Source organism: Alligator mississippiensis, chromosome 4 (genome assembly GCF_030867095.1).
Source record: "Alligator mississippiensis isolate rAllMis1 chromosome 4, rAllMis1, whole genome shotgun sequence".
NCBI lineage: Eukaryota > Metazoa > Chordata > Crocodylia > Alligatoridae > Alligator > Alligator mississippiensis.
This window is the reverse complement of record NC_081827.1, coordinates 127755494-127781502: the sequence shown is the minus strand read 5'-3', so window position 1 is coordinate 127781502 and position 26009 is coordinate 127755494. Positions and strand designations below refer to the sequence as shown.

The following is a 26009-nucleotide window of genomic DNA, read 5'->3' as shown; positions in this document are numbered from 1 at the left end:
TCTCAGCATATATTATGGCATAGCCCCTGACATAAACACAACAACATGTGTATGGGTATTGCTGTTTCAATTACACCAGAAAAGTTAGCATAGCAATGTTTGCTAAATGCCAAATGTACATACAGAGACAATGTAATTGCTGAGAATTGCATGTGCATGGAAGAGAGCTTTCTTGAGATGTTTGTTGTTTCTTGAGGCTGCTCAGGTTACAATTTTAGGTGTCTGTCTTTGGAAGGCACGGTTCTGGCCTTGCTTTTATTTTAGGCCAAGATCCAATAAGTTACTGAAATACGCATCTGCGTAACTCTAATCATATGAATGTTTCCCTACTTAAATTAGATGTTCAAATAAGGTACATTCTTAACTACTTTGCTGAATTGGGGGTTATAATTCCAGAAACCAGTACTGCTCATCAACCTTTTTCTCATATCAATCATCTGTCCCTTTTTTTGTACTGCCATGTTTTTTAGCTTAGTAAACCTACTAGCTCAGTATATCCACTAATTTACTTCTAGCACGTTCTTCTGAAACAAGACAGCAATGTATTGTGAATAGGTGTTGTGTATTATTAAGCCTGCTATCTGTTTTAAAAAACTTTCTGAGGGGTACAGATTTGACAATCAAATGACTAGGTTCATCTCTAGAGACCAGTCTGCCAAATATTTACATTGGGATTTTCAAAAGACTTAGGCACTGGTCAGTGGAATGTGGTAATTCTATCCCCTGTACCACTTCTAAAATCTCTATCTCCCCATTTTCTAAGGTCTAAGACCAGAAAAGGAATAATCATATCTGAATAGTGTTTTTCTAGTGTGAAGATGCATTTAGAGTGCCCAGTACCCTCTCTACCTTTAATTTTATTTTTGTAAGTGATACAAGAGTTTAAATTTGTTATTTTTTTTATATAAATAAAAGACTCCTGATTGTAATAGGAGAGTTTCTGTTACTGGAAATCATTTACTCTATCTCAGGACAGAAATAAATTTAATATTGATGCTAGTGACCATACTATTTAATGAACCACTTGTTAGGTTGTTAAAATGTTTTGGTTTTTTAATATTTTATTTTGTAAGATTGCTACAGATTTATATTGTGTTAGCAAATATGGGTGGTCTTCACTACAAGACATTATCTACCATGTATAATATGGACAGCATATCATACATGAAGTTTTGAGGCCAAGAAGCCATCCAGCTACTTACAGTCATTGTGTTTGCACTTTCTAATAGCACTTTTCTTAAAGTACTTATAACTTTTTTTTTAAAGTCTGTTGCCCACACTGAAGTCTCTCACCCACAACCTCTTATTGATTTTTATTCTCTCTCCAGTTTTCAGAAGGCATGGTAGATGCTATCCCTTTCTCAGCATCTGATGAAGTAAGCTTCAGTCTACAAAAGCTTATGCATTTCCAATTTAGTTGGTCTGTAAGGTGCAAATTATCCTGCCTTCTGCCTGACTTCAGACTAGCATGATTCTTTCTCTCTCCTCTCTCTGCTTTTCTCCATTCTAAAGGATCCCTTAAAGATTTGCAGAGCACCGGAAGATGGTGCTGAGATACTAGAGTGGAAAGCCATTAAAGTAGAGAAAGCCATTAAAGTAGAGAGATGTATGAATATGTCTGATTTGACAGCTTGATACTTTATTTAGACCCTGCAGTAACACATGATGTTTGGCTGTTATTTAGTTCAGGTTTCAACACTGCAGGAGGAGACCAATGAAAAGGAAGAAGAGATAATTGATGAAAATATTGTTGATTTGCGACAGTTCACACCACTGGGTGGAGTATACCATATTGATGCACTGAAGCTCCCACCTCAAGCTAAACAAGTCAAAGGCTGGATCATGGTGGAAGTAGGTTTAAAGCTAAAGCAAACTTGCCCCCAGTGAAGTTTTATTTGATCACCCGCGAAAGAGTGCAGCAGTTCCTAAGATCTGTCAGTATGGTACATGCTAGTAACTGTTATGTATGTTAAGTTTCTGTGCACTGAGATTGCAGGCCAGGTTTTCAAACTGCACTTCTTCAGTTGCATCCGCAGAACTTTCACACCTGTCAGAGACATTGACATAATGGGTCAGTGTGTGCTCAGACAGGTGTATGTAGGTTCAGTGCTGTTAGCAGAATTAGCTCAGGTACTTTAAACGACAAGAAGAGCTTTTAAACACGATGTCTATAGTGGACACATCTACACGAGACACTTACTATAGAGCTAAATAATTAGCCCTGCAATAAATGCCTCAGTGTCTACACGTGCAGTCCTATGAGGCCGCAGTAAACAAATAAACTCCATCCGAGGATAGTACTTGTATTTAGTCCTATGGCAGAGTTCTTTAGTGCACAGCCACACGCATATAAACATTGACCCGGGTGGCTGGGGCACAAGGGTGCTTCAGTGCGGGGGTTGCCAGTTGGCTAGCCCCACACTGGAGCCCTCCTGCACCAGCCAGCCCCTCGGCAGCATGTTGAGCTGGGTTGGAGCATCCCTGGGCTGGCAGATGACCCCCCCACCCCGGGTCAGTTGCTAGCTAGGGCTGCTCCAACCCAGCTTAATATGCTGCAGGCCTGGGTGCATGTCTAAACACAGTGCCTGGGAGCAATAAACCGCACCAAGATATGCACTGGAGTTTATTGCTGTGCATTAATTGCATGTGTAAACACATCCAGTGAAAGGAAAAAAAAGGAAGTCCTTGCATTTTTTCATAACTGAAGGCTAGGTTAAAGCACTGCACTGTGCCAAAGTTGACTTAAGTTCAGTTCAAGGCTGTGGCATTGACTTGGGCAATGTGCTTCAGTTTCCCCAGTTGAACATTAGAGATGAGGTCTACTTACAACATAGTGTTTGTGAAGCTGTATTCATTATTGGGTGAAATCCACTTCAATAACATAAAACCTAAGTAGTCGGGCAGGGAAGTGGAGAGACATAGATAGCTCTTTATCCCAATGCAACTGTAGCACAGTCCCCATGCAGCCAGAACATCAGCATCAAGACTGTTGACTGGTCTTGTCACTGCCATCCCTTTTGGATATTGCACCATATTTGAAGACATCAGGGTCTGTTTAAAACTTCAATAGATATGCCTTAGGAAGGGGTAATTTTGGGCCCCTCCAGGCAGTACACAAAAGGTTCAGATGCATTTAAGGAAGACAAGGTTCTTTGGGTTTATGTGGGTGCTTGTCCACATTACACCTCTCCTGTTTCCACGTTAGACTTTTCCTGTGTCCACATTGACATGGGATGGTGTCCCTAAGGATGGCCATGATCTCCTAAGGCCCCTTGACTGTGCCAGTTTGGCCCGATGGGCACCCCCAGTTCTCACCCGCCATGTCTTTGATGGAAATATAAAAATACGGAGGCTGCCCTTAAGTCCTCTTGGTCAGTTTGATGGCCTCTCTGGACCCCATTCCCAGGGTTCCCGGACCCCGTGTGGGTCCCGTTTTCACAATGGGTGTTTTGGGGGCACTCTAGCCTTGTGGGCTATATTCATGGCTCCAACCGCCACTTTACCACGCCCCAAGCCTCGCAGATGGCATTGACGTACAGTCTGGGCCTTGGTATGAATTGGCCCCCTTGTCCACTCTGGGATCTCCACAGCCCTGTCTGTGCACCTCGCTGGCACCGGGGTCAGTGCACCCCAGATGCCATGCCCTTGCTGGCGCCAGGGTCGGTGCACCCCAAATGCCATGCCCTCACTGGCGCCAGGGTCCTCACACTGCAGTGGGCCCCCAGTGCGGCCTCCTCCTTCCCCAAATAGCCTCACCCAAACCACTGATCTTATAAAACTACAACCAAAACATAAGCCCCTGGGCTATAACATAACACAAACTGCTTAAGGTATGCTCTGCCCCTTTACAAACTAGAAGCAGAACTTAGTTAGATCTCTTCCCTTCACTTACTCTACAAGGGCTCCTTCCCTTTTGGCCACCAACAGAAAACTGCCTTTCTTAGCTCCAGTCTGGGATTTATATGGGCCCAGGGCCCTGCCCCTTCCAGCCAGCTGACCAGGTGCAGGTGCAGACTAATTTCCTCATTAGCTGGTTCCCATAGCAACCTGCACCTGGGCTTCTGCTTGACTCTTTGGGTTCTCCCCAGGCAGTTCCTGCTCTTCTAGGAGCAGGGCACAAGGTGCCCTGTGACACACACGACAAAAAACGCCATTAAGCTAGCTAAATTGCTTCTGCAAATCCACGTTATCAGCTGATTTTATGGGTTTTTTTTTCTTTAGTGGTAATTTAAAACACCTCTGACATGTTTTACTTTTGGCTCCTGAATTTTTTTCCACGAGGGATTTTTTTATGGTTTTAAATTTTCAATGTGGATCTGACTCACGCCCGAAAACGGGATTTTCCCTGCTTTGCAACAATTTCACCACCAGGTACCACTTGGGTTCACTCAGTAATCCATGGAAATCCATTGAATTTTATTGCAATGCTGCAACAAGACTCCAGGGGCTAATCTTGCAAGTTTTTACTGGTGATTTAGTTCAAGGTTCAGATTAATGAAAAATACAACATTTTGGATTCCAAAAAAAATTGTTCCCTGTGTTTGCATGCACTTTGTACCAAAGATCAGATTGTTATGGGTCAGGTAGTTCAAGACTCAGGTTAATTAAAATTACTTTTGGTTGGACTGGGTTTTTGGTTGTAGCAGCATTGGTCTAAGGACATAGGCAGGCCCTGGGGTTTTAAACTTGGTGTGGTTTTTGTCTCCCTGCAGTTCAGGAGCTGTGGATCAGGAGTAAGGGGCACTAGCTGGGCTGGGGGAGGAAGGCAGGTCAGGAGTGAGGTGAACCATCAGGGTGGGGGGTGGGGGGACTATGGGTCAGGAGCGAGAGACACCAGCTGGGCTGGGGGAGCAGGTCACTAGTGGGGCAAACCAGCAGGGCTGGGGGGAGTAGAGGGCTGTGGGTCAGGAGTGAAGGGCCCTGGCAGTGTATGTTGAGGGCTATGGTAAACTGTTATATGTGGCCATTGCACCCAGCTCTGGAGTATATCTCAGGCCTCCCCATACACTGTTATATTAAGCTGTTACACCCCAGGACTGAGCGCATATCTTCCATTCCCATGCACTGTTATATGTGGCTATTACACCCCAGAGCTAGGGCTACCCCATGCCATGCCTCTGTGGCACTGGGGGACTCTCTTGGACACCTGTGACCACATGGGCTGGACCAGGAAGAATTTCCAGCTGTAATCCTAGCCCAGAAACCAGCCCAGTTCCAGGAAAGCCAGAAAACTAGAAAAACCACAGAGGCATAGCGTGAGATGGCTCAAGAAAGATTTCCATCTCTAATCCCAGCCCAAAAGAAATTCCTTATTTGAGCCCATATACTTAGTTCAGTGGGCATGGGGGGACTGTCAGTTGGCAGCCTGGCATGCAGAAACTGTGCTTTGGGCCGGGCAAGACTCTGACCAAAGATGTCCAGGAGAGTCCTGCAGTGCCACAGAGGTATGTCCTGGGGTAGCCCAAGTGTGATTTTTAGCCACACTCCCAGCCCAAAATCCAGTTCCTTATTTGAGAGGGTTCAGAGGAGGGCCACTCGCATGGTCAGGGGGCAGCAGGCCAGGCCCTACAAAGATAGACTAAAGAATCTGAATCTATTCAGCCTCCACCAGAGAAGACTGAGAGGGGATCTGGTGGCCGTCTATAAACTCACCAGTGGGGACAAGCGGAAAATAAGTGAGGCTCTGTTCCCCCAGGCACCACCTGGCATAACAAGGAATAACGGCCACAAATTGATTGAGAGCAGGTTCAGGCTTGATATCAGGAGGCATTACTTTACGGTTAGGGTTGCCATGCTCTGGAATGGGCTCCCAAGGGAGATTTGCTCAGGTCCCTTGCGACCCTAGGAACTATTAAACTATTTGGGTCCATATACTTAGCACTGTGGCTGGGGTGATGTCAGTTGGCAACCTGGCATAGCCAAGCTTTGTTTTGAGCCAGGCAAGACTCTGGTCAGGAATGTCCTGGAGAGTCCCCTGGTGGCACACAGGCATGGTGTCAGATGGTCCAGAAAGGATTTCAATCTCTAATCTCAGCCCAAAAGCCAGTTCCTTATTCAAGGACATATACTTAGTACAGCGGGCATGGTGGAACTGTCAGTTGGCAGCCTGGCTTGCACAAATCGCACTTTGGGCTGGGCAGGAATGTAGTCAGGGTTCTTTGGGACATTCCTGTAGTGGCATGGACAGGAAGTTGGGGGTTCACCCTGCCCTGGCTGGCCACCAAACCATTGCCAAGCCTGGTCTTTCTCCCCCCCCCCCCCCCCCCCCCCCCCCCCCCCCCCCTTTGACAGCGCCTATTTTAACATCTGAAAACGGAGTTCTATCCGAGCTATAGGCACTCTTGCTCCCTCACAGACTTTGGGGATTAATGGAGTTGCCAACATTGCTGGGTGACAGGGAAGCTGCCCATGCCAGCATTGCCCCTGCACTCTTTGCCGTCCTTTGGCACCACACAGCCCATCAGGCTTTCCAGTGGGGGCACGCACCAGGGGCTTCATGCCTCGTCTGTCAGCTTTGCTGGGGTGCTGCTTTTAGGGTGACCCCACTGGTCACCCAGGCAGTTCCCTCATTGCTGGACAGCTCCCCCTGACACTGACCACAGTAGCAGACCATGGTACTGTCTCCTCATTTCTCTGAACACAACTGTGTCGACCCAGGACTGACCCAGGTGCACCCAGCTCTGGAATGTAATGTCCATGTATAACTGTATGGTGAGGGCTGTGATGAAATGTTATATGTGGCCGTTGCACCCAGCTCTGCAGTGTCTCTCAGCCCTCCCCATGCACTGTTATATGTGGCCGTTACACCCCAGAGTTAGGGCCACCCCACACCATGCCTCTGGCGCTGGGGACTCTCCTGAGCACCCCTGACCATGTGAGCTGGCCCAGGAAGGATTTTCAGCTGTTATCCGAGGCCAAAAACTAGTTTCTTATTCAAGCCCATATAGTTTGTATAGTGAGCATGGGGGGCTGTGAGTTGGCAGCCTGGCATGAACGAACAGTGCTTTGGGCCAGGCAAGACTCCCATCAGAGATGTCTGGGAGAGTCCCCCGGTGCCAGAATCATGGTGTGGTGGGGCCTAAAAAGGATTTCCATCTCTAATCCCAGCCCAAAAGAAATTCCTTATTCGAACAGCCCATATACTTATTACAGTGTGTATGGGGACTGTCAGTCAGGCCACGCTTTGGGCCGTGCAAGACTCATATAGCAGTGCATGGGGAGGACAGAGATGCTCCCAGCTCTGAGGTGTAACAGCTCCATATAACAGTGTATGGAGAGGGCTGAGATATACCCCTGGGCTGGGTGCAATGACCACATATAACAGTTTAGCACAGCCCGCACCATACACAGTTATACGTGGCCATTACAACCCAGAGCTGGGTGCAGGACCCAAGCCTCTCCAAGAGTGCGTGACTCTCCTCTCCCTGCAGTGGCCTGGGGGTTGTGGCATGAGCGCATGAGGGGCGGGTGGTTGGTGCGAGTGGCACCTCCTGCCCCATCAACCCTGCCTGTGTCCCTCACTCTGAACCTGAAGCCCCCTGCCCCACCAGCCCTGCCAGTGCCTCTCATTCCTAGCTAACCTGCAGCCCCCCAGCCCAGCTGGTGCCCCTCACTCCTGCTGCAGCCTCCTGCCCTTCCAGCCCCCTCCCTCCCCCAAACCCTGCTGGTGCACCTCACTCCTAAACTGCAGCCCCCTGCCACCTCAGCCCAGTTGGTGCCCCTCACTCCTGACCTGCAGCACCCTACACTCCCAGAAAGAGGCAGCAGTATGACTGTCAGACAGAGCAATGGCAAGCAGAGGGTGGTCAAAGAAGGACAGAGACATGTTGCTGGAGACAAAAATAGGCTTGGAAGGAACAGGAGTACCAGAGAAGAGGGGCAAGCTTGAGGGGTAGAGGACAGGAAGGAGAACAAGTATTGAAGGGATCTGGTTGTAGGCTGGGGGGATATGACTGCAGGCAATGATGATCTGTCAGTGCAGCAATTAAAATATTGACATGCAAATAGACTAAGTGATAAGAAAATTCCTCTCATTGAGCCTGGGCTGTTTCTTTCTTCACCTCAACCCACACCATGCCCCTGTCGTGTGGGGGTGGGGGTGTTAGCTCATGCTGGCTGCTGTGTGGTGATTGCGGGGGCAGAGGGAGTTGGAGTAGGCTGATCATGCCCCCCCCAACCCCACTTTGGGGGAAGCTGGGCACGGAGATACCCAAGAAATCTTAATCAACTTCAATAACAACCCCAGGTCACTCCCCCACCCCCCCACTTGTTCTCAGTACTTTGGAAAAAATCCTGCTTTTTGACATGAGGATACAAACAACAGGAGACACAGGATTCTTTCTGTTTTACATAAAAATTCCTGTAGTAATGTTTCCATTCAGGTTTCAGCCTGGGTAGCCTGGGTACATGATACCCAGATGCGAACACTAGGGGGTGAGGCAGCCAGACCCTTTGTGTACCCTTGTGCAGCCCTAAGTGTACCCCACACCCAGTGCCCAGTGCAACAAGTGTGCAGAAAAAGCTGAGGGCAGAACTGCTTTGGGACCTGGCTTGGGTAGGGGGGCAGTCCCTTCAGAAGGCCTGCGGTACAGACTCCCAGTGCCAATCCAGACTTGTGAGGGGGAGGCAGCCAGGTTCACTCTTGTGGAACTTTGCGTGAAAAGATTTCCCTCCCCACCCAGCAACGCCCCATGGTACAAGCAACAAACACCCAGAAAAAAAGCGTGAGGCTTTGCAGGGGAGGTGGGCAGCACTGCTTATTGAACTCAAAACCCTCCCAAAACTCTCTCAAGCAAAACTGCCAACAATTCCCCCAAAAAAGCAACTCGGCACGCCACCCAAAAAAACTAAACCAGCCAAAATATCAAATCTTGTCCTAAAACGCCACCTGGCAGTAAAGTAGTACAGGTGACCCTCGCCGTTCGTGGGGGATACATTTTCGTATCCCCCACGAATGGCAAAATCTGCAAATAAGGTACTGTGTTCATGAACTTGGTGCCCCTGGCAGCTGAGGGGGGAGGGGGAGCACAGTTCTAGTAGTGACGGCAGGAGCACAGCAGCAGCAGCGGGAGCCCAGCGGTGGTGTTAGGACCCCGGCAGCAGCAAGCGTGAAGTGTATAAAGTGTATTTAAAATGCAGGTTCAGCATTCGCGAATATTTGAAACCACGAATGCCGAACCCATGAATAACAAGGGTTTCCTGTATGAAAAGGGTAAGAGGGTAAAATTGTTCTGACATTTTACTATTTATAGCATAATAAGCCATTGCATGGTAAATCATGTCCATGTTACTTAATTAGTTGTCATAAACTAAGTAAGGAAAATTAAACCAGAAGCCTTTTTTGCAGGTAAACGCCGATTACATGGACAAGCGCCATGTGATATCTTTTATAAGACCAACTAAATGGTTGGAAAAATTGTTCTTTGCAAGCTTTTGTGTAAAAACTCCCTTCTTTAGGCACAGGGAGCATCTGTTGTTTTTTTTGTGTGCTCTTCTGGGTAGAATGGAAACCAGTATTCAAAATGCAGATCTGTGAACATGCAAATATGTAGCAGCCAGGATCAGAGGCCCTGTGAAACAATAGGTGTGAGACAGGTGGGTAGGAATTTGAACTGGTGATAGAATATAGCTGTTAAAATGCAGACAAGTTACCTGGGGTTATCAGATGTCAGGCAGGTTACAATGTACCATAAATCTAATGTCTATATTTAGTCCATGCTTGCTTTTTTATATCCAGTAGATTTACAAAGTTAAGTTCGTAGGCTCATCTATGAAGGGTGTTTTGTAGGGTTGTGCAAAACAGCATCATTCCGCTTTGACTTGCATTTCAATGGAAGTGTTCAGTGTTTCGTTTCGAGTTTGGTTTCATTTTAAATGCACTGTACTGTTTCTTTTCATTGAAAGTGTTTTGCTGTTTTGATGCTGTTTTGACATTTCGCCACCCAGTGCCAGGAAGATTGGTGCTGCCACTGGCCCCAGCCAGCAGCACCAGCCTCCTGTCATCCGGCAGGCAGATCAGGGGCCCACACCCCTGGGAACAGTCCAGCACAGCCCCCGCAGCCCTTCCAGGGGTGCGGGCGAGCCCCCAATCGGCCTGCTGCATGACAGGAAGCTGGTGCTGCCAGCTGGGGCCAGTGACAGCACTGATCTTCCTGGCACAGGCTGCACCTAGCCGGCTGTGCCAGACTGCTCCTGGGAGTGTGGGCTCCTGATCTGCCTCCCGGATTGCAGGAGGCTGATGCTGCTGCCTGGGGCCAGAATGGGGGCAGGTCCTCACACAAGTTGAGTTGCCCAAAGCCCTGCACCCTCCTCAGGCTGGCTCCAGTACGGGGCCTGGGGCATATCAGCTCATGCAGGGACCCACCACCGCCCTGATCCCAGGGCAGGGGAGAGTCCCTACATGAGCTGATTTGCCCTGGGCCTACCAGCCGCTGGCCCCAGGTGGCAGCACCAGACTCCTGTGATCCGGGAGGCAAATCAGGGGCCTGCACCCCTGAAAGCAGTCCGGCACAGCCCCCGCAGCCCTCCCCGGGGTGTGGGCAGGCCCCAATCTGCCATCACAGTGCAGCTGCAGCTGGGGTCTCCATGGAGACCAGCCCCAGCCATGCAGGCGGAGGCTGCTGGGAAATGGAGTTTGGCTGCCAGCTGGATCCGCCAATTTGCATATCCACAATTTTGCACCATTTTGTGGATCCCTGGTCTGAATCCATTTGGTGTGCTTTGGGCCATAGGAAGTTTGCTTCTGGTGATGAGATTGGCAAGGTTTGGTGCTTGTTTAAAGGCTAGAATGGGTGGTTGTGGAAAGATCTCTTTGAGAATTGGGTCTTCTTCTAGTATGGGTTGCAATGGCTTGAGGATTTTCCCTATAGGTTCCAGGGAAAGATTGTATACCATAAATAATGGTGTACAATTCATGGGGATTTTCTTTTTGCACTGCAGCAATTCTTCATGTGGTATGTGGGTGGCTCTTTCAAAAGTATGATCTATCTTTCTGAAGGAGTGTCCTTGTTGGGTGAAAACCCTTTTGAGATTTGCAAGGTGACAATTGCGGGTATTCTTCTCAGTGCAAATTCGGTGGTATTGGAGAGCTTGGCTGTATACTACAGCTTTCTCAGTGTGTTTAGGGTGATTGCTGGTTCTGTGTAGATATGTATGTTGGTCTGTGGGTTTCTTGTATGTGGTGGTTTGTATTTTACCATTCAGAATATTTATCATAGTGTCTAAAAAGGATATGTTGATGCTGGAGTATTCAAGAAAGAGTCTGATGGAGGTGTGATGATTATTGAATTCTGATGGAAATCAGTCAAAGACTGCAGGTTTTCAGTCCAAATGATGATGTCATCAATATATCTTAGGTATAGCGTGGATTTGAGGGTGTAGCTCTTGAGGAATTCTTCTTCCAGGTGGGCCATGAGAAGGTTGGTGGCCATGAAAGACCATTTTGGTTCCCATAGCTTTGCCCATGGTCTGGAGGAAGTGTTGGTTGTTAAAACAGAAGGTGTCGTGTGTGAGGATGAAGTATATAAGTTCAGTAATATCTTGAAGTCTGTACTTTGAGTTATAATCTTGCTCTTGTAGATATATATGTAAAGCAGGATTGCATGCCATCCACACCATTAGTTATGACATACCACACAGAAAAACAGCAGATGCTCCCTATACCTGAAGAAGGGTGTTTGTACCCAAAAGCCTGCAAAGAACAATTTTTTTAACTCTTCAGTTGGTCTAATGAAAGATATCACATTGGCCCAAAGAAACTTGTATGCCTATGTCCTTAGACCAACACAGCTACAACCAACACCCCAGATGCATTTAAGCAATTTGTTCTCTTACAATCTTCTACACTGTAGCACCAGTGAGGGGCTTGTGTGTCAAAACTTTACACTGGTTTCCACATCAGGATAAGCTTCACCCTAGTGTGTGCTTAAGCTCCCATGATTCCCCTAAACAAACAATACTCCAGTTTGACATCCTGAAATGGCAGATGCAGTAGAAGTGGCATAATATTCACAACATTTCCTAGATGCTTGGGGTTATAAAGTAACATATAACGTTTTTAGATCCTTAGGTTTTATTTTAGCAACTTTGCAGCAAACCCACGTGGATAAAAATAGATCATTGCAGTTTCTCATTTAATTCTTTTTTCTTTTTTTCCACCTCACACCCGAAGTTACTTGACAAGGGATTGGAAACATATCCGTATCCCCCAGAATCAGAAGAAAGCGAGGATGCCACATATCCACAGATTGGAATGACTGTTCAGCTTCTTGACACTGTGATATATTTTGAGGAGCCTACTGTTGCTAGATGGGATACTGCAGGTACAGTTAAGTCTCCAGCTACTTATTATACACATATTCTGAAATTAAAACCTCTCAAGTTTAAGCTAAAAAGTTCAGATCGGGCTTTGAGGTTTTGCAAAGTTCAGAAACGTTCGCAAAAGTTCCACTATAGAGAGGAACAGATCTGATTTTGAGTTTAATCTGGAATCTTTACTGACTGTTTCGCTTCACTTTTTGAAAACTATCTTAATATTACAGTTGTGCTTCATTTTTAATATACTCTATTCAAGGCTTTTACTTCATCCATTTCAAGCAATTGCTCTCACTTTGTAAATTATTTGGAAAGAAAAAAAGTGTTATGTAGTATTTCAGCCCTCAGTCAAACTGCAAAAGCATTTACCAAATGATCTTAAAGTAATTTCTACAACTAAGGGCCCTAGTTGTGCGGCTCCCAGCCACGGGGATGACTCATGCACCCCCAAAGTGAGGGATCACAGCTGCCACAATTCCCCAGTCCTGGAAGTTTCATACACCCCCAGGAAAGTCACACACCCCCAGTTACCAGGACCCAGGTAGGTCCCAGCACCCAGAGTTCTCATCTAAAGGCCTCTGTGTCCCTGTGCTGCCAGGACCCAGAGTTGATAGCTGCTGGGGCTGAGTCCCCCTACTTGTGGGACTTCCAGCCCTAGCTGGACCTGGTGCACCCATGTGGCTGGGAGCACTGTCAGCTGAAGAGACTCCCAGCCACAGGGGAGACTCTGCTACATGTGCAAATTAAAGCTCAAAAGCAACCTGCTATAAAGTGAATACACATTTTTGGGATCTAACTTCATAGATGGAGCTTTTTATGCCGTGATAGGTAATTTGCACATATAACTGGTCTCAAGGTAATTGTGCTATTAATTAGTTAACTGTGTAATACCTGTAATGTGTAGAGGGGGCCTAATGTGCTTAATCTCAGCTTTACTGATTTGAGTTTTCATCCTGTAGCTTCCATTTTGTTATAAATATTAGAGCTGGGTAGAAAACTGTATTCCATCTTATGGAAATGTTTAATAGTTTGGAATTCAGTTTTGGTCTGATACAGAACAACACAAAAAGCATGAAAGGGATGGAAGGAACCCTGGATCCTAAGTAGTCCACCTGACAGGATGTGCAGAATTACAGAACATGGATGCAGCAAAAAGTCTAGGGCTAGAACTGCAGACCCTATAGGTCCTTGTTTTGAAACATGCCTGGCAGGCAAGGTTCTACTGTAAACTTCAAGAAAATTTGTTGAACAGAAGAGAAATGAAAAATCAGTTTCCAAGGAGCAATTTGATTCATACAAATCAGCAAATTACAGAGAAAATATTTTGCTAGTTTTTGTTAATAGCTATGCCTGAATACACATAATGTACTGATTAATCAAGTTACAGTATTTTTAATTTAATAAAATTTCACTAACAGTTCTGTAGTTCTTCCAACTCATTAATTTAATAATTAAAAGTAAATTGCACAACACAATGGTTAATGATAAAAATGAAATGAGTAAATATTATAAATAGAATTCTTTTAACCCCACTTTTCTCGCAAATCTTACATTTAAGGCTGTGTCTAGATGAGCGTAGACAGGGCTACAGCATGTGGTGCTGTAGTCCTGTCTGCAGCACCACACACTGTACGTTCAGGTGTTCCCTGTACTGCAAGGTAGCAGCATCGGGGGTGTTTTTTGACTCCAGAAGATCCCAGGGTAAAAAAAAAAAAGTGGGGTGGTGCATGCAGGGACAGCATATGCTGCCCAATACTGGAGCCTCCGAGCAAACTCTGAGCAAAAGGTTCACCATAGCTGCAGCTCCCCAAGGTCCCCCAGGTAAGCCTGCTGGGGCCAGCACAGTTGCTGGCCCCAGTCTCCCCTATCTCACCCAGGGTAACCTGCCGTGTGCCAGAGGGCACGTGGCACAGGCATTCCCTGGGAACAAGTAGCAGCAGCACAAGGTGTGCTGCTGCTTCTTGTCCCCAAACAAAGAAATGTCCAGGCTCGTGTGGACACACCCTAAGAGGCCAAATGTTACTCTCAGTTACCAATAGAAATGCAAAGTCTACTAGAGTTCAGTAGAATTACTTGGGGAATTACTCCTATATGCACCAGGGTTTATTGCTGTGCATTAATTGCACGTGTAAACACGTCCAGTGAAAGGAAAAAAAGGAAGTCCTTGTTTTTTTCATAACTGAAGGTTAGGTTAAAGCACTGCACTGTGCCAAAGTTGACTTGAGTTCTGTTCTAGGCTGTGCCATTGACTTGGGCAATGTGCTTCTGTTTCCCCAGTTGTAACATCAGAGATCCATTAATAAGTGGAAATCAACTATATACCAGGGCTTGAGATGAGGATTAAAAATGAACTCCCAGCAATTTAAAAATGGTAACAGCCTGCTTGATACTGTTGGTTTAGATGAAGGAGAAATTGGTGGTGCCAGTTTGCCCATATGCAGTTCAGTCTAACTCTCACTTAAGTCAATCAAGTAATCTCCGGCGCCTATTACATGCCTAAATTCCTCCAGAACTCCATGTTGTTTTCTAAGACCACAATTAGAGGCTCCAATACTACTGTTTCTTTTTCCTTACAAGGCAAACAGTGGAGAACTGATGGCATCAGCAACATAAATTACAAGATGGAAGAGAAACAAGTCTCCTTTGAGATGGATAGTTTTTATACAGTTGCCCTGCTTCAGGACCTTCACCTCAACATGCCCTACCAATCCTGGGATCTGCGACCTACTGACATAGATGAGTTGTTTCTTACTGTCGTTACTGCCTTTGCAGAGGTTCAAATACAAATTAAGGTACAAGTGTCTTGATTTAAGTAAATCAAATACAGATTTGTATGGTTAAAGATTTTGGAATTTGGGATGCTCATATATACTTGTTAATTAACCTTAGTTTGAGAAGGATTTGCTTCCATCTTCAAAGAGCATGAAACAGAGATGGTGACTTAACTCAAGGATTTTCCCCGAACAGGCCAGCAAGAATCATTCTTACTTCTTGTAAGCAGCTCTAAATCCTGTATTTTGAAAATGGCAGGTCTCATGGGTTCTCAGATCTGATATTTTAAATGCAACTTGCAATAAATCAGCAGCAAGTATTTTAAAATCTGTAGTCTGAAAAGTAATTTACAACTGAATTAAAAGCTCATATGAGAACATGAGCCCTTATATTTGCTTCCCTTACTTGTCCTGGATATCATTGCTTGACAGTGCTGGACATGTGTTTGCACTTGCGTACATCAGAAACATTCAAAGTGAATATATGTTAGAGCTGTACAAAGCTTTGGTCCTGATTCGATTCGGCAGAGATTTGGCCCAATTAGGTGGCCAAATCTCCAAACTGGAATTGAATCAGAGTACCCTTTAATCTGTCCGAATCAAATCAGAACCCTCCAAATCAATTCAGAGAGATTTGGAAAGATTCAGAGATTCAGACATAGACTCAAAATATTTTTTCTACATACCTCTAGGTAGCAGGTGGCTTGTGAGTACTGTAATGCTGGGGTGTGTGGAGTGTCCCACAAAAGCATGGGGGGATCCCCAACATGCTCAGTAGCAGACCCAGAAGGGGACCAGAAGCACCTCCAATCCAATTCTGGGTCTGCCAGGGAGCGCACAGTGGGGGCTCCCTGCTCCTCCCCAGCTCAGTGACAGGTGCCTCCTGGGTCGGGGGGGAGCACCTGGGGTCCCTCCATGGCTGATCGCTGAGCCAGGGGATTATGGGGGGGAGGCCCCCTGGGCGCTTCCCAGGGGACCTGGATGAGGACTGGAACTACATTCAGTCCACTTCCAGGTTCACTGCCAAGCACATGGAGGGCACCCCCCCCCGCCCCCCCGCTCCTGTGGGATACTTCATGCGCCCTAGCATTGCATCATTCACAAGCTGCAGTGGTACCTCAACCTCAAGGTATGTAGAAAAAACACTTAAAGCTGTGTCTATATCTAAATCAGCATTGAATCTTCAGACTTGGATTCAGCCAAATGAAATCAGAGATAGTGATCTGAATCAATGAATCAAATCACTGTCCCTGATTCGGGTTAGATCCGAATCGAATAGGGCCCACTTCTCACACCCCTAATATATATGTGACCTTGTATGTGAAGAAGTCATCAAAGGTCTGAGCTATGTAATAATTTCCATCAGAAATAAAAGCTTTTTTCCTTGCGTTTTACAACAGGGTAATCAATGTATGTTATCCTCAATAATTGTGGAAAAGGGTGAGGTGCTTTCCTACTTGACAGGAAGGTGGACAACTCCAGTTGGTCTAACAATTGCATTGAAAAAGGCTGGTGTGAACATCTTCCCAGCAGAGTACTCTTGCAAGTACGTCTATGTAAACAAAAAGGTAAGGCATTTTTACATTTTATAACAACGTTTTCTTGCAGTGAGCTAGATACATCAACCAGTAGCCCCCGCTCACTGACTTTCAGAGCAACTGAGGAGAAAACAGAATCCCCAAAATTAACTTTGAGCATGCATGTGTTTACAGCAGTGATTCTTAGCTAGGGTACCACACCGCCCTGGGGTGCTGCAAGGTTCTTTTAAGAGTTCCATGCAATGTTCGCACTATTAGGTGTACAAACACCTATACAATTTCTGCATTCTTTGCCACAGAAGAATTGCTCAAATATTTTTCTGTAGTCAGAGAGAGAAGAAGAAAGCCAAAGTCTGGCATTCTTCAAGGGGTGACGTAAATCTAACAAAGTTGGGAACCACTATTTGAGTGTTGCAATTTCGAACAAACCGTTTCTGATCTGTACCTTTGCTTTGCAGACTCCATTAGCAGAAATCAGAGCTTATCAACAGATGGCACTGACCGCATCTGCTTTTGCTTTCAGTTGGAGCAAATGGAATTTGGAGTCTGGTGAAGATCAAGTAGTTTTCAAGGTTTATTTAAACATCTTAAAAGTTTCCTGATGTCTAAAACAACAATGCATACTAAATGAAGGAACAGACAGAACAGTCATTATCAGTTAGAATTAGGCTGCAATTCTGGAGTTGCGACAGCATTAGAGTTTAACTTTAGCAGCTCACTGTAGCATACCAAAGTCTGATTTTTCCACTACAGTTTTGGTAACAGTCTATACCTTTGTGAAGGGACAAGGATGTGTGTGTGTGTACACACACACACACACACACACACACACACAAAGTGGTATATTCTACAGTGTATTCTGCAACTGGGGTAGTCAGTCCCTCTGACTGAAGCTCTTGCATAAAATAGTGAAAATGACCAAGCGTGAATGCTTGTATGCAACTAAGTCTGTCAACTAGTGCTTAGAGCCCTCAGCAGGGAAGAGCAAATAGTGAATTTCTAGTCCTGCTCTACTGCATACTTGAACTGTTAGATCAATAATTGAACTAAACCTTGTCTGAAGTCACATAGAGACTTTCACCAGATGTCTTAATTCAGCCTTCAGCCAGAATATGCTTCTACTTCCTCCTACATATACATATATCCTTGTCCCTTCACAAAGGTATAAATTGTTACCAAAACTGCATCCATAAACTTCTGTGCCTTATAGGTCACCTAGCTTGTGCAACTGACCTTAACTTATGGGAGTCTTAAGACATGGCTGGATGCAATAAGGTGAAGTTTCATTCAAAGTCTAATGAAAGGATCTCTACTACCAGCTGGCTGCTCAGGTTTGTTTGTTTTTTATCAGGAAAGCCCCATTTCTGACCCCCCAGCCTGACTCCCTTAAGAAGACTTTAGTGCTCAGGCCCTTTTGGCACGATTCCTTCTGGGATTCAGTTAATTGCAATTAAACCATCCAGGTCATCAGTTTACGTCAGGCAGTACTAGGGTTCTGGAAATCAGCATTTCATGAGTACTTAACATGATACATTTAGTGATTACATTACTGTCCCCACATACCATATGCTGAATTCCTATTGCTCTTTTAGACAAGAAAACTAGTTAAGAACACAATCCCTGTCAAGTCTCTACCTTAAAAGGGCAGGTCCCTATTAAAAAGCTTTAATCTCTCTGATATAACAATGGGAACTGTAACAGAGCCAGATAGTATAGGTGTGTGCAGTTTCGGTTGCCGATTCGATTCGGAGAAGATTTGGCCCAATTCGGAGACCAAACCACCAAATCCAAATTGAATTGGGAGACCCCCCCCCCCCCCCCCCGGAGTAAATTTGGAGCCTTTGAATTGATTTGGAAAAGGTTCAGCAAAATGTGGAGATTCAGAAGTCAGTCTTTCAGGGGAACAGAAACTGAGAAATGGGAGGGGGAGTAGGGAGGGGAAAGACTGACATCTGTAGCTGGCCAGTGGCTGTGATCTTTCCCTGAGTCCCCTTCCAATCACAGTGCTCTGGGGAAGGGACGTAGAAACAGCATATAAGCCTCTGCAGCCTTTCTGTCCCTTTTGTGAGCTGTTTCTGCCTGAGGAACAGTGTCTGAAACATACTACTAGACTGGCTTGGCTCCCTAGTCAGTCTCCTGCTAGTCTGTTGTCTTGAAAACGATTGGATACAGCTTACTAATTACCCTTGCCTAGAATCCCTCTACTTATCCCTATCCAATCCATTTCTTTCAACTTGTTCTACCCCCAAAAATTATTTGTTCTTGTTATTTTCCCCCCGCACTTTAAAAGAAAGCTGTATTTTCCTGGGCAGTCTGATCCATCACTGTGCAGGAAAGCACATACATTACACACACATACACAGAGAAGAAGAAGAGATATTAGACACAGTAATCAGAGACGAAGAAGAGATATTAATATTACACACACACACGCAGTAAACACAACAGAAGAAGAGATAGTAGTCAGACACATTCAGTAATCAGAGAAGAAGAGATATTATTAGTTAGTTACACACACAGAGTGAAGAAGAGATATTACAGCTGCACATACACACAGGCATGTTTTCCAGCACAGGAAAGATTAATATGAAGTGTGCTGGGAAGGTAGGTGCCAGGTCTTCTGGCAGGGGAAAGAGAGTGGCTAGAAAGGGTAGGAGAGAACTGCAAGTCATCCCCCCCCCCCCCCCCCCCCCCCCCCCCCCTCCAAACAACTATTTTCTGGGAGCAATGAATCTTATGCTGGCAGTCGAAGCAAGGAAGTGGGAGCAGTACCTGTCCCTGCACCTCCACCATCTCCCCTAACACCATAAATAGCCACCAACACCAGAATGACAGTGTCCTCCCCCCCAGTTTCATCTCCCAGCATGAGCCTCCCAGTGCCATAAGAGGAGCTGGATTTGGAAACGGAATCTGAGCACCCTAGCAAAAGAAATTCTGGGGAACAAGGGGGAATCCTAGTTTGTGCTCCACACCTCTCAAAGTTCCCCTAGACCCAGGTCTCCTTCTCTGGAAAGCATCTTGGGGGAGGCTGAGGTTGTGGAAGCAAGTGGCTCAGCTGACCCAGCTGCTCCGGCTGTTGTGCCTCAGCCTGCTGAGGAGAGGGATAAGGGAGGATCCCAACCCTCAACACAGAAACTGGGGGGTAGTGTAATGTGGGATCATTTTTAGGTGGCAGATGATCCCAAGTATGCTAACTGCCAGCACTGCTGAAGGCAGATTGGCCAGGGCAAGGAGGTGAAACACTTCACCACCACGGCAGTGCTGCTGCATCTCAGGAGGCAGCACCCCCTTGCCTTTGTTCCTTCTCAGCCTGGCACCAGTGGGAGCATGCCCAAAGGGAAGTCCTTCTCTCGATCCAAAGCCCCTGTCCCCACGAAGCAGAGGCAGGCCACCCTGGACTGGTGGGGGAAAGCCACAAACAAAGAGGGGGGGTGGGGTGACTCATTGTACAGGGCGAACTCATCTGCGGGTTCACTGACAACGGGGCCAATATGGTCAAGGAGGTTTGTGATGCCAACTTTCTTGGCTTCTGCTGTGTGGCACACAAGCTTCACCTCATAGTCAGGAATGCCTTGGAGGGGGACAGGGCTGCCAGTGATGGTGCTGTCACTACCACCCAGCTGATTTCCAAATGCAGGAAGGTGGCAGGATACTTCCACCGCAGCATCGGGGGGGGGGGGAAGATGCTGTGGGACAAACAAAGGTGAAGTCATGGAGGCAGAGGGGTGGAGGCAAGGGGGTGTAGAAGAGGGGGATCCACTTTCCTGTGCCAGCACTCCCTGCACCAGCCAGTTTCCTCCATGCCTGCTGCCTCCATTGTGGGTCAAGGGCATGGCTGCAATGTTGGGGTTCAGATGCACCAGACCCCAGCCTCGGGTAGGTAGTGCCGAGGCTTCAGTGGCTACCTAGGTCACCAAGGACATGGAGACACTGCACTGCGACCCTTTGGCCTGTTGGGCAACCCACAGCTAGATGTGACAGGATCTGGCTACAGTTGCCTGGGAACACCTGTCCTCTCTACTGCCCAGTGTTCCAAGTGAGAGGGTGTTCAGCATTGCTGGGGATGTTGTGACACCCCACTGCACCTCCTTAGATCCTGGTTTGGTGAAGCAGCTGGTGTTCCTCAAAGTATAAACCTCTGTTGTTGGGGTTCCCCAAGCTCTACCTGCAGATGGAGTGAATGCCACCCTCCTCACTCAGTTCGCACCTATTTCCATTTTGTTTTTTTAAACCATTTAATGTCCCGCTCTCTGAGCTGTATCAGCACTCACTGCATCACCAGCCAGCAGGGGAAGAACATCTCCCTGCTGAGCTCCCATGCCAGGAAGAACTTGGAGGTATAAGGGCTGGGGCATCATCCTGGACATGACCTAAAAACTGCACCCTGACAGGGTAGGGAGTCCTGGGTGGGGCTGCCAGTGACGTAGCAGCCCCAGGAAATGCCAGGACCGCAACTGTCCCTGGTGAAAGGCGGGTAGGAGCAGGAAGTACCTGATAACCTCCAGTCACCACAATCCTGGCTGTGGAAAGCCCAGACCTGTAAGATGTTTGAGAGGACTGAGGTTTACTGGTTGTAGTGGAGTTGTGAGGGTGAGAACAGGGGCTACCATTTCTGCAGTTTTTACCCTGCTGCACCTTAACACACACACACACACACACACACACACACACACACACACACACACACACACACACACACACTCTCTCTCTCTCTCTCTCTCTCTCTCTCTCTCTCTCTCTCTCTCTCACAAATGTCATGAGTTTTGCTTGTCAGCACCTTGAGGTACAGTGTCCCGGAAACCCCTGCACCTATCTCCTTGAAACTTGGCAGGCCTCATGCCCTTAGAAGGGGATACCATCCCTGCTGTTTTCATCTAAATCTGCCAAAAAATAACAAAGTTATAAGTATTTCAGTGAGTCCCCATTATAGTCTATGGCTGAATCTAAATCGGCTTTGGAAGATTCAGCCAAATCAATTCAGGACAGTGATCTGAATCAAATCACCGTCCTCTGAATTGGCAGAATCCGAATTGAATACTTTCCTATTTGCACAGACCTACCAGACAGCACATTTGTCCTCATAACCACCATGATCTAGAGCATTTTGCCCCCAAAGAATGGTGTTAGCCAAGACTACTACGTAGGGCTGTGTGAAATGGCACCACTTCATTTCAACCTGTGTTTCAATGGAACAGTGTTTCGTTTCAAATTTCATTTAGAATCCAAACCACTGTTCCGTTTCATCAAAAGGGTTTCACTGTTTCGACATTTTTGCCCATTGGCTACAGTGAAGAAGCTCAAAAGAGCCTATAACTTTGTTATTTCTGGCCTGATTTGGATGAAACTTGCAGGAATCGTAGCCCCTTCTGAGGGCATGAAGCCTGCCAAGTTTCAAGCAGATAGGTGCAGGGGTTTCAGGGAAACTGCACTTCAAGCTACGGACAAGCAAAACTCATGACATGGTTGGCACTGTGTGTGTGTTAAGGCACAGCAGGGTGAAAGCTGCAGGCTTGCTAGCCCCTGCTGAGGCCATGAAGCCTGTCAGCTTTCAAGGAGATAGGTGCAGGGTGGGGTCTGGGTTTCAGGGCCCTGCACCTCTAGCTGCTGACAGGCAAAAGTTGTGACATGGGTGGGTGACACTGTATGCACATTAAGGTGTGCCCTCACTCAACTGACACCAAGGCAGAAAGCAGGGCAGTTCAAACAATGCTGCCTTATATGCAGTTTTTCCATCCCTCCCCCCACCGGTGCTGGGATTGGAAGGGACCCTCAGGAAAGGATGACAGTCACTAGCCAGTAGGACTGTACAAGTCTTTGGATCCCACTTTGGATCCGGAACTACTTTGGATGCTTTGGCGTCCAAAGCAGCACTTCCAGATTTGAAGCGGGGTCCCAGCAACAGTATCCAGAGTGGGTTGGGGGCATCCGAAGCTCTTCAGATCCACTTCAGATGCTTTGGACCCACTTTGGCCATTTTGAGGCAATTAGAAGACGGAGCAGGAGTTTGGGGGGGGGGAGCAGTGGGGGGAAGACTGACATCTGTAGGCAGCCAGTGAGAAGGATTTCTCCCTGGCTACCTTTCCAATGGCAGCATCTGTGGGGGTGGGACTAAAAAAAAAGCATAAAAGTCTCTGTCTCTGCCTTTTGCAGCTCATTCCCTGTCAGCGACTGTGAGAGAGAGGAATGTTGACTAAGACCGGCCTGCTCCTTTTTGTTGTTATAAAGGAGTGGTTAGGATTTAGCTTAGCTTAGTTTAGCATAGCTATTCTATTCGATTATTAGTAGTATTACAATTCTTTTTTGCAAAGTTTCTAAAAAAATAATTCAAAGAAATAAATTGAAAGTTGTGTTTTCCCAGCCAGTATTATCATTCACTGTGCAAGGAGGCACAGATTGCTTGCACGCATGCACGCACACAGAGACCCAGAATATAGAAAAAAAAAATCACAGTGGAAGAAGAGAGACAGATATTTACAGAAGAACAAGACACAGATAATATATTGAGACAGACGAAGACACACAAATAATTTTATTCAGAGCAGAACAAGACACAGATATTCACAGGAGAACAAGACAGATATACAAAAGGATTCACACACATACAGAGACCTTTTGCAGCACAGGAAAGATCAATATGAAGTGTGCTGGAAAGGTAGGTACCAGGTTTTCCAGCAGGAGGGAGAGGGGGTATGGGGAGACCTAGAGCTGCAAGCCCCCCCATCCCAAATACAGACACATTCTATTCCCAAGCAGCTGTGACAAGAGTGCTGCCAGTGGAAGCCAGGCAGTGGGAGCAGTATCTGCACCTGACGTCCCTGCACCTGCACCACCTCCACTCAGTCCAGAAGTGGGCACTAGCAGTGGGATCACTGCCTCCTCCACCCCAAGTTCATCTCTCAGCGTGAGCCTCCCGCTGCCAGAGGTGGAGCTGGAGCTGGAACCAGGGATGCTGAGTGCGCTGGCTCAAGCACTTTTGGGGCCTGAGGGGGAATCAGAGTTTGTGTTCCACACCCCTCAAGTTTCCCCTAGACCCAGGTCTCCTCCAGAAAGCAGCATCTCAGAGGAGGCTGAGGTCGAGGAAGCAAGTGGCTCAGCTGAGGCAGCTCTTCCTGCTGTTCAGCCTCAGCTTGCTGAGAAGGGGGAAAAGGCAGGATCCTCACCCTCAACCCAGAAGCGGGGGAGTAGTGTAGTGTAGGATCATTTTGAGGTGGCAGATGATCCCAGGTTTGCCATCTGCTAGCACTGCCAAAGGCACATGAGCTGTGACAAGGACATGAGACACTTCTCCACCACGGCTATGCTACTGCATCTGAGGAGGCACCACCCCTTACCCTTCTTCTGGCTGCTCAGCCTGGCACCAGTACAAGTGTGCTAAAAGGGAAGTCCCCGACTCATTCCAAAGCCTCCTTACCCCTAAAGTAGAGGCAGGCCACCCTGGACCAGTGGAGGAGAGGTGGACAGAAAAGGGGGGGGCATGTTCCCAAGGCACACAACATCACCCAGAGCACTGGGGAGATGCTTGCTCTGGGTAGCCAGCCCTTCTCCCTAGTTGAGTGGCCAGGGTTCAGGCATTTTGTAGCACTTCTGGCCCCATTTTACAAAGTGCCCACATGCACCACTTTTAGCAGGACAGTGGTGCCCTCCTTGTATCAGGAATGCAGGGAGTACTTGAGGGAGGACCTGCACAAGGCAGGGCCACAAGTAGCCTTGCACTTCACTTCCGACATCTGGAACAATCGGGGTGACGATCACGCCTACCTCCCTCACAGGGAACTAGTGTGATCAGTCAGGCCATCGGTGGGCTGTACCACAAGCCGAGGTGCTGGATGAGTCTCCCATGGCAAGGAAGATCATGGGGGCCATGAACTGCATGGTGCAGGGGTGGTTTATTGGGCAGGTCGAGCTCACGGTCACCGACAACGGGGCCAATATGGTGAAGGCTGTCCGTGATGCCAACTTTGTTGGCATCCTCTGTGTGGCACACAGGCTGCACTTAATAGTGAGGGATGCCTTGGAGGGGGACAGAGCTGGCAGTGACAGCACCGCCACCAGTTCTGCTACAAGCCAGCTGATTTTGATTTGCAGGAAAGTGGTGGGCTACTTCCACTGCAGCATCAAGGGGGACAAGATGCTGCAGGGGAAACAGGCAGAGCTGAGCATCCTGCAGCACAGAATCATATGGGATGTGGAGACTTGGTGGAACTCCACATACCTGATGTATTTCAGCTGCCTCCTAGGTAGTAGGTACAGAAACTCATGGACTCAATACAGTGGAATTCTGGCACACTGTGACCTGCCAGACATCTGAAACCCCAGATACCTCTGTACTTTTACCTGCGCTGCTACATCCCCTTTCCCCCCCCCCCACCCTAGCCTATCCCTCCCCCCCTGATGCCTCCATTTCCACTGACTGGCTTTCTAGCCTTCATTGCAGGCCAGGCCAGCCTCTGGCTTCTTTACTATTCCTTCCATCTGGGACCAACTGCAGGTACTTCCTCAGCCTGACAAAGGGGTTTTCAACCCTAAAGCTTCCAAAGATGCTTTTTTTTTTTTTTAAGTACTTTTTTTTTTCCATAATACACATATAGACATAAAAACACAAGATAAACCATCACACACCATGAATAACATCATATGTCCAACACAACACATTGACTTCTTGCTCTCAATTCCTTTATAAAACTACAGGCTCTGTGACAGTTCCATTTGGGTACCTTTGATTCTGTTGCTGATGCTACTGGTGTTGAGCCAACCAAGTCATTTTACCTGTTGTCACAAAGCAGAGTATTGGGCATGAGGCTGTAGGGGAGGAGGAGGAAGCCTTAGTGGGGCACACTGCCATGATGTGCAGAGGCCCCAGTGCCAGGAAGGGAGCACCTTAACACACACACGATGAATTTTGCTTCTTGGCAGCTTGGGGTGCAGGGCCCCAGATGACAGACTCCCCCAGCAAGATGCACACAGCTGGCAGGTTTCGTGGCCTCATCAGGGGCCAGCACCCCTGCAGTTTTCAGCCCGCTGCATCTTAACACACACACAGGGTCATGTGTGTCATGAGTTTTGCCTGTCACCAGCAGCCAGAGCATGGCTCCAGCCAGCCAGGCCCCAGTTTCTGGAGGCACACCCTACCACTCCATGCACCACCCAGTGTGAAAAAACCTACCATGTGCTGCAGATTAGCAGTGCAGAGAATGCCTGCATGTGCAGTGTGTGGCACCACAGACTGTATGTCTGTGCTCCTCTGGACATGCCCTAGCAGTCTTGCTGCCTTGTGAAATATTTAGCCCCAAGTAAGATGCTGTATACAGTCCATGGAAGTTAGGCCCCCAAGTAAAGGGTCTGCAAAAGACAGAGTTCCCTGTGCAGCTGTCTGTTATGGTGAGCCTGC

General features: G+C 47.3%; 1 protein-coding gene across 5 annotated transcripts in view; it reads left to right on the top strand.

Annotated features, from left to right (window-relative positions):
• DNAI7 (dynein axonemal intermediate chain 7) overlaps positions 1-26009 on the top strand; it is a 52603-nt gene that overhangs the window by 26021 nt on the left and 573 nt on the right. For 3 of the 5 annotated variants that reach the window (XM_019489498.2, XM_019489497.2, XM_014609827.3), the window contains 5 exons: positions 1685-1851; positions 12170-12320; positions 14890-15104; positions 16484-16651; positions 17080-17193. In XM_019489498.2, the coding sequence (XP_019345043.1) occupies positions 1685-1851; positions 12170-12320; positions 14890-15104; positions 16484-16651; positions 17080-17193 (815 nt within the window). The remainder of the gene's footprint in view (positions 1-1684; positions 1852-12169; positions 12321-14889; positions 15105-16483; positions 16652-17079; positions 17194-26009) is intronic. The other 2 variants (XM_019489502.2, XM_019489501.2) reach the window with 2 other exon arrangements.